Below are 12,490 nucleotides of genomic sequence, written 5' to 3'. Positions count from 1 at the left end.
AGCGAGCGAGTGAGCAAAGCTTCATCTGCGGCTCCCCATCGCTCGCATTACAGCCTGAACCATCCCCACCCCCACTCCCCTCCCCAACACTGGTCCCTAGAAAAACTTTCTTCCACGAAACCAGTCCCTGGTGCCAAAAAGGTTGGGGACAGCTGCCTTAAAGTACCAGTGGCTGCTGCCACCACCACTACACAGGGCATAAACTAGGAAAAACTTAACAAAAGACCAAACAAATAATAAAAATAATGCTCACTTTATTAAAACTTTGCAGAAGCTGAATGAGAGGGAAGAGGGAATGGTTTTTCCACCTGAGATTAAATGCTTTTCCTTGGGTTCTGCTGCCTGAGTTTTCCTGAGTCCCTGCTCCACACTCCCTAACCCCATCAATGCAGGTATCTTAGTGGCAAGGCTGTCTGGACACCAAACATACATTGTACAATTCATCTTTTATTTCTACTCTTCCTGCATCTCATCAGAAAATGGTGGAGATTTATAACAAAAGGGCACACAGGCCTACGGGGTTATGTGAGGCTAATCACATCAGATTCTGAGGTTTATGAGCTTAGAAACACTTTAGAGGAGTGCTGGCCCTCATACCCCGTTAACTCTGTAATGTATAACATATAAACAGTGCAAACGAAACAACAAAAAAGGGACAAATGTGTTAGCATCTTGTATCCAAGAGCTTCCAAGTACATGAAATCACTTCCAAAGTTGAGACGTCCTTTCCTGCTTATCCAGAGTTGGATACCGCCTAAAAAGTTTGGTGCTTGAGATTCACTTTCCGGTAGCAAATGCCTAGTTAATAAATTTGAACTTTGCAGTAAATGTCTTTCATCAATGTGAAAGAGTGTGTAGTGATTTGGGAGGCAACAAATTGGGGCAAAGGCTCAAACTAAAAATGATATTTATTTAGCTTTTTGGAAATATAAATAACACAATAAATGGCAAAAAGGAAAACAAAATAAAACAAAAAACCTGACATGTTATATGACTGATCATCTCCAGGCACAACAGCATTTATTAATGAGTATAAAAAAATAAATTTTATTATTTTTATCTGCTTTTCCCCCAGCTTAAATTACATGTATATTTTTGGAAGCTTGAGTTCCTAAGAAAATTCCACAATTTCCACTATACCAGCTCCCACAATGTGACTGAGTGAGGTTAATCAAGGTCCCACTCCCATAAGGAAATTAATTTTTATCCTTGCAGATTCTGAACAACCAGACCTCTAGGAACTTAAAAAGCAGGTGCTTTCATTAGGATCCTTCTAATATGGGGAAAATGCAGCCATCCGCCATTAAAACACAATCCAGTTTGGGTACAGGTACTCTTCAGGTTTTCCAAGTTCTCCACTTGACTACCAGACAAGGCCACCAGCTTTTCTGGCAGCCCAGCCTCTCCAGCTGCACCAAAAGTGGGATTCACAAAACTGAAGATAAAGCATTTCTGGCCTTTCTTCCTGGAAGTTAGGAGGCTCTCTGGGTAAGAAAGGTAAGGAGGTTTTGCATCAAGCTTGCTTTAACAAGGAGTACTGGGGAAGGGACTGCTAAATCTACCCAGTGCACACCTGTGTCGAGGGTATGAGTGTATAGCGTATACTTATCTATCACCACACAAGAAAGATAAAAGTAAACTTATAAATCAATCTGGACCAAGCCCCTCAAAACAGAGGCGAATTTCATGAACCAAGGCCACTGCCTGTTGTAAAAACCTCAGTTCACCTAGGTCCTTTCCTGAGGAACCATATTAATCTCCTGATTCAAGAGGCACCTTGGCCAGGACAGAGGACAGAAGGAAAACGTAACTTCTGGGTAGGGCAATGCCACGTGGAGTTTAGAGGTTGTGATTTATACTACAGTACAAGAAGATGGCAGCGTCACTAATACTTAGAGCTGGAAAGAGCCTTGGCTGGACGACACTCCTGGAGCATCTTTACTAATGCAGCTTAATGGCGGTTGCCCAGATGTCGTTGCTGGGGAGCGGGGGAAGAACCCATCCTTGGGGAACGGAGTTGCCTTTGGGATGATCAGATGGCACCAGGTACTGATCCCAATCATGCCTTAATGAGAACATTACAGAACAACTGTTTATTTTTGTTTCATTCCAAGCACTATGTTAGCAACTAAATATTCTATTACAGGACTTTGCTTTCAAATGACCGATATGAGTCCATTAAAGAACTTGATTTCTAGAAATTATGCAAAAGACTATTTCTTAAATGTACATATATGTAAGTGGGAAAAAACGCCAAATAACTTATATTTTATGGATAACCAAATAATGAATATACAGTCGATCCTCATTATTTGCAGATTCTGTATTTGCAAATTTGGCTATTCACTAAAATTTATTTGTAACCCACAAATCATTACTCATGGTGCTTCCCTGGTTACCTGCCAACATGCACAGAGCAGTGAAAAATCTGAGTCACCAAAAGGCATGTTCCCAACTGTGGTGGAACAAGGTGACACTCTGCCTTCTTCTTTTCAGCTCCCCTACTGTCAACAAGTATCTTTTCTGTAGTCTGTTTAGTACCACATTCTTCAAATTTTTGTGCTCTCTATTGGCATTTTGCTGTTTAAAATGGCTCCCGAGTACAGTGCTGGAGTGCTATAGCTAGCATTAGAAGGCTGTGATATGCCTCATGGAGAACACATGTATGTTAGATAAGCTACCTTCAGGCATGAGTTATAGTGCCATTAGCTATGAGTTCAATGTTGATGAATCAACAGTATGTATTAAATAAGTTGTCTTTAAAAAGAAAGACAAGGTTAGGTATTGATCAGTTGATGAAAATGTCGTGGCCAAAGGCTCACAGGAGCCTAGCTCTGTATTTCCTTCAGGAGCAGCAGTTCAGTATTCTCTAATTCAGCATTTGCAGTTTTACAGAATATAGCTGCTGTAAATAACGAGAACCCACTATAATATATTTAAAGGCTAAAACTTGTATATTAACCAGAAATACACTTTTCCCAGAACAGCGCTAAAGAGTACTGTTGGACCTTGGAAGGATCCTCAGAGAGCACTTAGTTCAGTGGTTTTTCAAATCAGGCTTTGAAGACACTTAGGCCCCAAGTAGATGCTTTGGGGAGTCTAGAAATAACAAAGTGCTTCCAGTCAATAACACATTTAAACTGCCTGTGGAACCCATTCATTCATTGTTATACAAACTGATTTTTCAAAAGATTACATTTGGGAGGGTACTACTGTTCACATTTGAAGGCCACAGTCTAGTCCATCATTTTCACCTTGTAGGTGAGGAAAGTGAGACTCAGAACTGAAAACTTTACCTAGCTCATTAGTAACTGCAGATTAAGGTGAGACTCCTTGTTCCTAGCTCTCTTGGCTTTGACGTGTAAGAACTCACAAGTCAGTGTGGGTCTTTGTTAACAGTCTCCACAGGTGAGTATACAGGGAGGGTTTCTTTTCCTTGGTCTGTTTAGCAGCAGAAGAGAATTAGGAAAAGGAAGTCAATGATTTAAGTCAACATAACAGCTATAGCATGGGATAATACAGAGGGCAAGTCACAACCTGAGTTTCAGTGTCTTCACCTGTTAAAATAGGGACATCTACTTCTCAAGAACTGATGAGGACTAAACAAGACGTGTGTGGCATGCTTCAAACTTGGAAACATTCTATAAACTCATAAGGAACTAAAAAAAAAAAAAAAAAAAGATATAGTAATAGACCTCAACAACATAAGCACTTTGTCGACTGCTTCTTGCTACCTAAGGTAAGGGAAACATGGAGAATGCCCCTCTGACCTTATCTGGATGAGTGCTGGCAGGGAGTGCTCAGCCTGGAGGTAATACTGCCGGAAAGGCTGCAAGAGGTGAGCAAGTGGGAACTCATCTGAAAAAGAAAAGGCACAATACCATGTCATCATGCTTCATATGTACAGCATATTTCTCAAGGCAAAGTGACTTAGTCTATGATTATACAATATGATCAAATGTGTTTCATCTTTATCCTTGATTTCCAGGATATAGTTTAGAATTCAAATCCTAAAGGATCCTTCCAATTTGTCGCCTACCACCTCTTAGCTTAGGTGGATATCATCCATGAGGAAAAGAGCTGTCAATCTAGTATTTTTCTTTTCTCCACTGGTTACAGAGGAACTTACCTGGATCCCCAAATAACTTGGACTCAATTTCACGCTTCTGTAGTAAAAATTTCTCTTTTTCTTTCCTCTGTTTCTTCTCTAATTCTCTTTTCCTCTCTTCCTCTTGTTCTCCTTCCAACATAACTCTGAGGGCTCTCTCTTCAGCTTCATATAATTCAGAGCGTTTTTTAATGAGTTTTCTCAGTCGCTGAAGGTGATGCTCAAAGGTCTCATCTGCTGAGGCTGGAGGACAGACCCCTGGGCAAAGAGATGCAAATGACATTTTAGATACAACTTTTTCTTATCCCCAAATCCATGTTCTAATGAACAGACTCAAAGTCCTACTAACAGTATGAATTTGGTTAGAGTTTACAAATTCCAACCAGCCTTCAAGTCTCAATTTGATCTTTTTGAGTCTTCAATTAATTTCACCCCTGACTTTCACTAACTCCTCTTTCTGTATCACACTACTTAACCTTTGATTTTGTTTATTTCTTAATGGTTTTGATCCTTCAGTTGGAGAATTCCTCTACTAAAGGGAGGAACTGTCTTTTACTTCTTCACTGTGAAATTCCTACAGCACAGACTCCTAGACCCAACTAATAAACAATTTTTCCTCTGACTGAGTCTGAACTTCTGAGAGCGCACACTTGGACAGTGAGGATGAAATACACTTAACCAACCACAATAACCTCACAGTCTGCTACTGAGGGCAGGGTGACCAAATGTTTCATTTGTCCAGTTTTAGCACTGAAAACCCAGTGTCCTGGGACAGATGTGATGGTTGGTCACCCTGATTTGGAGGTCTGACTTTTTTCCCTCAACCACGGCAGCTAAGTAGTTGCAGAATTCGCTCTCTTATCTTCATCTCCGAGGCTAACATTCCTTCAGATCATTTTGTCATGATTTCTTGGCTTGAACAAGTTTTCATCTACTCATTCCCACCTATGGAAACTCTACAACTCAAATCCATCTACTAAGTTGCCAATTATTTTCCAAATACACACAAAATTCTTATGCACTGACAAATTTAAGCTGTCACTTTGTTGTTTCATAATAATTTCATGGTTTTGTTTCATTTCTTTACCTAGACCAAGGATTGGCAAACCTTTTCCATAAGCGGCCAGACACTGAATATTTTAGGCTTCTGGGTCATACAATCTCTGCTGCAAGTACTAAAATCTCTCAGTAGAGCAAAAATACACAGACACGCCATCAGCCCCAAAGTGCCTCCAGACCCCTGAGAAGGTGTGGCCTGCTCCCATCTCGGTGTGCTGGCCTGCACCACCCGTGCTCATTCCCCTCAGCCTTTCATGGATCCCTCCTGACCACCATGACACACTCCCTCTGAAACGCCCCCCCCTCCCGACCAATCCTCTTCCAGACCCCCTGCAACGACATAATCTAGGTTCCCTCCACCTCTACCATTACTTCTCTAGTTCCTGCAGCTCCTAGATACCAATGCTTTCTCCTTTATTCCCCTTTAGCCACCCATACCTTAGGGCCTCGTGCAGTCTTTGGACCTTGGCATGATCAGAAAAAAGTTTCCACCTCTGAAGTTTTAAACCCAATTATTCTCTTCTCTGACTTTCTACCCGAAACTCTGTCAGCTTCACTAAAACCTCCAATCTAATATATCAGATTTCACCAAAACGTGTGGTCGCCCATTAAGCAAAACCCCAATAGACCTGTGCTCTGTGCTCACCTGCCAACTGCAGACTCATTTGGTTATGTGACCTAGTGCCAGTGTATAGTTACATCAGCTCAGTCCATAATGGCACCTCTCTACAGCCATACTCCCATGTGTCTCTGGTTGGCTCTCACTCATTCCTCACAACAATTATTTCAAACATTCACCTTCCTCCTAAAGCCTTACTTCTCTACTCTTAGCAAACCATCTAGCATTTTCCCTAGAGAAAAGAGGCTATCAGCCAGGAAATCCCTTAATTTTTTGCTGCTGACTTTACTCATCTGCATTACTACCCATCCTTGCCCTCTTCGTTTTCATTTCAGTGGAAAATGGGTCCTTCTCCACTTAAGTTAATTCCTCCATCTGGGATCTGAATCTCCCTACTTCCTGCAGGACCTCAAGCCATTAACTATCCCTCCTGCTTCTCTTCACAGGCAAACTTTTTTTTTTTTTTTTTTTTTTGCGGTACGCAAGCCTCTCACTGTTGTGGCCTCTCCCGTTGCGGAGCACAGGCTCCGGACGCGCAGGCTCAGCGGCCATGGCTCACGGGCCCAGCCGCTCCGCGGCATGTGGGATCTTCCCAGACCGGGGCACGAACCCGCGTCCCCTGCATCGGCAGGCAGACTCTCAACCACTGCGCCACCAGGGAAGCCCCACAGGCAAACTTTTAATAAGCTGGACTCACTGTCTGCTTTTCTTATCTCCTCCTCTTTGATCTAGTCTAGTCTGGCCTCTACCCATACCACTCCACTGAAATGCACCCAGCACCAGTCACTAATAACCTGTTGGGTACTAATTCCCATGGATGTTTATTAATCTTTATATTACTTGATAATAATAATAATAAACACTTATACAGCATTTACTACATGCCAGGATTTTTTTTTTTTTTTTTTGCGGTATGCGGGCCTCTCACTGCTGTGGTCTCTCGCGTTGCGGAGCACAGGCTCTGGACACGCAGGCTCAGCGGCCATGGCTCACGGGCCTAGCTGCTCCGCGGCATGTGGGATCTTCCCAGATCGGGACACGAACCCATGTCCCCTGCATCGGCAGGCGGACTCTCAACCACTGCGCCACCAGGGAAGCCCGCCAGGACTGTTTTAAACACTTTATGCATGTTTACTAATTTAATCATTGCAACACCCCATGGATCGGTACCATCACTATTCCCTTCTTACAGGTGAGGAAAAACCAAGGCACAGAGAAGTTTAAGTAACCTGCCCAATATTATGCAATCTCTCTGAGCATTTGCCACTTTCCAGAAAAAGTAAGGGGTCCACACTTTCCTCCTATCTCTGACCTCTCTTGATCTCTTTTGTGGCCTCCTCCTTACCCATCTTGATTTTGACATTCCCTAGGATTTTGTCTTTGGGCCTCATCTCACACCGCACAATCTCCTCAAGGTCATCCCTACTTACAGCAACATGCTGATAAACTCTTATCCAGGATGTACCACAGGCACCACAAACATAACAGGTCCCAAACTGAACTCATCAGCCCCAAGTCTGTTCCCCCTCTTGTTTTCCTGGTCAATTAGAATGGTATCATCACTCATTCAATAGATCAAGCTAGAACCTGAAAGTCATTTTTTTCCTTCAGCTCCCACATGCTGAGTTCCCCCAAGTTATTTACTTATATGTACACACACACACTCTACTCACATCTCTTAAATCTGTTTACTTTTCTCCAGCTCACTATCTGACTCTTAGTTCACACTCCCATATTATCCCTGCCCAGACTGCAACAGCCCTATCAGTCTCTCTTTTTTCCTCCCTCCTAGAAGCCCCAAACCTTTCTCTACTCTGCCAGCACTGATCTTTGTCATCTCTGCTTAAAAGCTTCCAATGGTTCCACTCAGCTTTAAGCATAGGTGAGAAGTCTAGCCTAGCAAATAAGACACTTTGAGACATGGCCCTGCTTACATAACCAGCTTCATTTTCTCAGCACAGTGAGAGAACTTAGAAAGTTGCTCTTTTTCTTTTAAAGTATCCAACAAAACCAGTTACTAGATACTAAATCGTTTTACATTCAAGTCAGTTAACTCCAGAGCCTGCTTATTTTAGATTTTAATTTCTCCTAAAATTTCTTCCTTCTTTCAGACCAAAGTGAGGCAGACTAATAGAAATTGTGTTGTACAATAAATTCACTTGGCATAAGTTTACTGAACACTCAGCTCACGGAGGACATGAAGTAGGGGAATATTAAATAGTAGCCCTCAGGTTTTGCATTATTATAATTAAGAGATAGAGGTAGACACAGTAGATGCAACCTCCCTCTGATTCATGAATGCTTTGTGGGGTCATCTGATTCTGAGACCTGAATCTGAATCAGCCAGTCTGGAGGCTGGCATGTAGAAGTTAATCATTTAGCTAGTGAATGAGCCTGACTGAATGCACATGTCCCAGAGACATTTTATTAAGGATCTGAGCTGCAGTTTTCAATTATATTTTAAACCACACAGGGCAGATCATTTGCTATTGTGGTACTTGCTAATTTGTGTACTCTCAAATATCCCTGGTGAATGTCAATGGCCTACAGCCTACTAAATAAGGCAGCATGTTGTTCAAGCCAGGTGCAAATGAGAAGGAGCAGTAGGTCACCTCAGTCCAGATCGGGGAAGGATGGAATTTACTGTATTTACTTTTGAAGGATAATGAGAGCTAAAAATGGCAAAGATGGTACTGAAGGCCCTCCAGACAAACAGACTGGCAAGAGCAAGGATCCAGGCAGGCAGGAAAGCACAACTGGGGAACTTCTAGAAAATCAGTGCTCCCTCTAGAGGCAAGAGGAGACCACTGAGGTTCTCTGGGTCCAAAAGTGACATGCAGGTAAGCCAGGGACACCCATGCAGTCTGCAGGGCACTCCCTGCCCCATCCAACCATTCACACCTCTACAAATATCAATGTTTCAGGTTTGAAATGTATATGAAGGAGCATGCTAAGTTTTCGACACCTTCTGAAGCACCAAGTAAAGATAGAATAGCTTTCATCTTGGTATATGGGCTTGACCAGCCACGCCAACCTCACTCAGAAAAGTGTGGCCAGGAATGCCTGGGATGGCAATGATGAGTCAAGAGGAAGACAGTGCAGGACTTCCCTGGTGGCACATTGGTTAAGAATCCGCCTGCCAATGCAGGGGCCATGGGTTCGATCCCTGGTCCAGGAAGATCCACATGCCTCAGAGCAACTAAGCCCGTGCACCACAACTACTGAGCCTGTGAGCCACAACTACTGAGCCTGTGAGCCACAACCACTGAGCCCACGTGCCACAATTACTGAAGCCTGTGAGCCTAGAGCCGGTGCTCTACCACAATAGAAGCCACTGCAATGGGAAGTCCTTGCACTGCAACAAAGAGTAGCCCTGCTCACCACAACTAGAGAAAGCCCATGTGCAGTAACACAGCCAAAAATAAATAAATAAGTTTTTTTATAAAAGTAAAAAAAAGAGGAAGACAGTGCGGTGGGTTCCCACATCCTTTTCAATCTTGGCTACCAGGGATAAATACCTTCTGAGGCTTTCTACTTCCAAAGTTCTGAAGTACTGCTGATAAGCTTAGTTACCCTACTTGGTGAAAATAATGAAGTATCAAGCATTTTTCCTTCAACAATTTTGGGGAGGAGGGGGCTAGAGTAAAGAATGGAAAGAAATGCAAAGCCATGGTTACCTTTCCTTGCTGCAGCCTCTTTCCTGAGTTTCCTCAATTTCTCCAAGGCCCGAAGAATGTCCACCATTCTTTTGGTGTCTGCTTGTTTTTTCCTCACTTCAGATAGGACACCATCAGCAGCAGCTTTAAGTTCCTGCTCCTGGATGAGAAAGAGAGCCCATGAGACCCAGTATGGAACCTTACGAGTAACAACCTTACAGCAGAGAAAATCTGCCTGGCCGTGAGATTTCAGAGGATCAGACAGTCCCAAGGTTAAGAAAGACTCTGCTGGATCTACATCCCAATTTCCTGAGCCATGCACAACTCCTCTCTACATTGGTCCAGCCAAGGGATTATCTTCTCTGCAGCTTCCATGTGGGCTCTTGCCTTTCTTTCTTCCTCAGAGTTTCTCAAAGTGTGGTTCAAGGAACATCTGCCTCCAACTTACCTTGTTAACTTGGGGCTCTCTTATTAAAAATGCAGACTCCTGGATCCAAAGATTCAGACTAGCAGGGAAGATAAAGAATGGGGTTGGAAAGGCCTAGGACTCTACAATGTTCTCAGTGATAACCTAAGCACGGTTTGTGCCCCGATGCTCTAAAGTCTCAAGGATCTCTTTGATATGACAGCCTTTTAAACATCTGAAGACTCAATCTTTCTCTTAAGTTGGTTCACATGTAAGCTAAATAAGCCTGGTTCCTCAAGTCACTACTCACAGGACTCTTGTCTCCAGTACCCTCACAGTGCGTGGTAGGGAAGATCCTTTTGCCTAAAAGCTCTCTTTCCCATCTGTCAAATAAGCACTATAGTTTCACCATTACAGACACACCATGCTGTTTCACTCTTTTGTTTCTGGAACTGCACATGCTGCTTTCACTTAGCTTTGACATTTCCCACAAGACTCAGCTGAGATGTCACCATATCATCTGGGAAGCCTTCCTTGATACCTTCCCCCAGTGGATTAGATATTCCTTCTCTGGGCTTTTATAGCACCTACAGTTGAAATCCTAACACACACCATGCTATACAGACATGATCCCCCATGGTGCTCTAAGCCCCTCAAGGACAAGCACTATGTCTTATTCACCCCTACTTCCAGCACTCAGCAGTGGGCCTGCCATAATGAGCCCACATTAAATGTCTGGTGAACTTACTCATATTCCCTTAGGTTAAGGCATTGCCTCCAAGTACTCTCCTTTAAAGCGCTGATATATTCTTGGAGGTGTTAAGACAAAGCTTGCCATCAATATACTTTAGAGGGGAGTTGGATCAGACTCCAGGGCTGTAGCAGACACAAGGAGGACACAAGCCTGTACCCGCTGGTTGTGGAGAGTGGAGGGAGAGGGAAGTCCCTAGAGGCATTCAAAAGTAATGAGAATGCCTTAACTATTTGACTGATTTCCAGTTTCACCCTGGCCCTCTACTTAAGTTAAAACTTGAGATCAGTAGGCTTTGGAATCGAGCAATCTGGGCTCAAATCAGGAGTGAAACTGCCACAAACCGGTTGTGTGACTGTTGGCAAGTTAACCTCTCTATGCCTCAATTCCTAATCTGTAAAATTGGGATAATACTGCCTACCTCTCAGACTGTTACAAGGTTTTGAGTAAGCGCTCAAAAATACCATCGTTGAACTTGGGATATTGTTGAACTTGTAAATAAAGGAATCCTGGGAAAATCATCACTAGTGCCCCATCAGCCAATTAGGGTATATGTTCCTTGAGAAAATGCCCCAAGTTCTCTTTTTTTGTATTCTTAAAATCACCTAGAGCAGGACAAGACGCAAGGACCCAGATTCTTGTTCGTCGTGAATGTTACTAAGTGGACAGAACGCTGGAGCAGAAAACAGATCTGTCATCCCTGCAAAACCACTATGCAATCCTACACTTTGTATTTATGGGACTTTGCAGCGCACCTAGAGCATTTGTGTTATTTACTCTACACCATTAACACGCAACCAATATGGAAATATGAGGTCGGAAAGGCAAACTATCTCTTTATTTTACGGATGAGGAAAAAGAGGCTTAGCCCTGAGGAATGACAGTGCAAAGCCTCAAGCCCCATCGGGTGTCAAACACCACTACCCCTGCTCCCGTGTGCATCCGCTGCTCTTACCCGCTTCTTCTCCTCCACCTCCTGCACGCACTTGACCCTCCAGCGGTCAATCTCCTGCTCGCGCTCCGCTGCCCGCGTGGCCTCCGCCTCCAGCTCGGCCTCGCGTTCCCGGGCCCTCTCGCGAAGCCGCAGCCGGCGGCGCCGGACCCTCTCCAGCCTGCGCCGCGCCTCGCCCACATAGGCTGCCTGGGTCAGGAGCTGAAGTCGCTCGGACAGCTCGGCGCGCAGCGGCTGTGCCTCCGCATGCAGCTGTGCCCAGGCCACGCCGTCAGCCTCGGCCTCGCGCAGCGCATGGCCCAGGTCGCGCAGCCGCCGCACCAGGCGCAGGGACCCGCGCAACCGAGCCCGAACCTCGCCCAGGTTGGGGCCGGCGGGCGCGCGCGGGGGCACCGGGCAGGCCCGCCGCGGGGTTCCGAACACCGCCTCTAGCCACTGCCGGTCGCGCAGGCGCTGCAGGGCCGCGTCCCCAAGCACGTCGGACGGCGGCGGTGCTTCAGGCCAGCGCGGGCTCCAGGGCGGCCCCGGGCCTGGAGGCGGCGGCCGCGGGCGTTCACCGGGGTCGTTCCCTAGGAAGGGCCGGCACTGGGGCGGCGGGGGAGGGAGCGGCGGTGGCGGCACCTGGTAGAAGGAGCCGCCGCCGCCGCCCCCGCCCCCGCCCCCGCGGGAGGCTTCCCCGGGGGCCCGGGGCTGCAGAGCCAGCGGGGGCTGGAGAAAGGGGGCGGAGGCCCCCGGAAAGGGACCAGGCCGCTGGGGAAGAGGCGGTGGGAAAGCCGGAGAGGGTAGCGGCGGTGGCGGACAGCCGAAGGGAGCGGGAGCCGGCGGCTGCGGGAGCGGCGGGCCCGGGCGACCCGGGGTGAAGAACGGAGGCAGAGCCATGGCCACCACGGAGGGATTCTGAGAAGTGACAGGAATCTGAGTGGTTCCCAGCGAAAGTGT

The 12,490-nt window shown here is 45.6% G+C and overlaps 1 protein-coding gene across 3 annotated transcripts; it reads right to left on the bottom strand.

Moving 5' to 3' along the window:
* Positions 1-890: 890 nt before the first annotated feature.
* Positions 891-12,487, bottom strand: PDCD7 (programmed cell death 7). Of its 3 annotated transcripts, XR_004485834.2 has the most exons (6): positions 11,555-12,487; positions 9,464-9,602; positions 4,130-4,366; positions 3,771-3,858; positions 3,297-3,659; positions 891-2,065 (listed from the first exon to the last, which is right to left on the bottom strand). XR_004485834.2 is itself a non-coding variant. In XM_004274754.4 (5 exons), exons 1-5 carry the CDS (start codon positions 12,428-12,430, stop codon positions 1,942-1,944), a joined length of 1,464 nt encoding a protein of 487 aa, XP_004274802.1. In that variant the 5' UTR covers positions 12,431-12,485; the 3' UTR covers positions 891-1,941. The 3 variants fall into 3 exon arrangements, 2 of the variants coding, with proteins under 2 accessions (XP_004274802.1, XP_033293041.1); XM_004274754.4 differs by lacking the exon at positions 3,297-3,659 and having other exon boundaries at positions 11,555-12,485; XM_033437150.2 differs by lacking the exon at positions 891-2,065 and having other exon boundaries at positions 2,717-3,659.
* Positions 12,488-12,490: the final 3 nt, after the last annotated feature.

This window comes from Orcinus orca, chromosome 2 (genome assembly GCF_937001465.1).
Source record: "Orcinus orca chromosome 2, mOrcOrc1.1, whole genome shotgun sequence".
Classification (NCBI taxonomy): domain Eukaryota; kingdom Metazoa; phylum Chordata; class Mammalia; order Artiodactyla; family Delphinidae; genus Orcinus; species Orcinus orca.
This window is presented reverse-complemented; position numbering and strand designations above follow the sequence as displayed.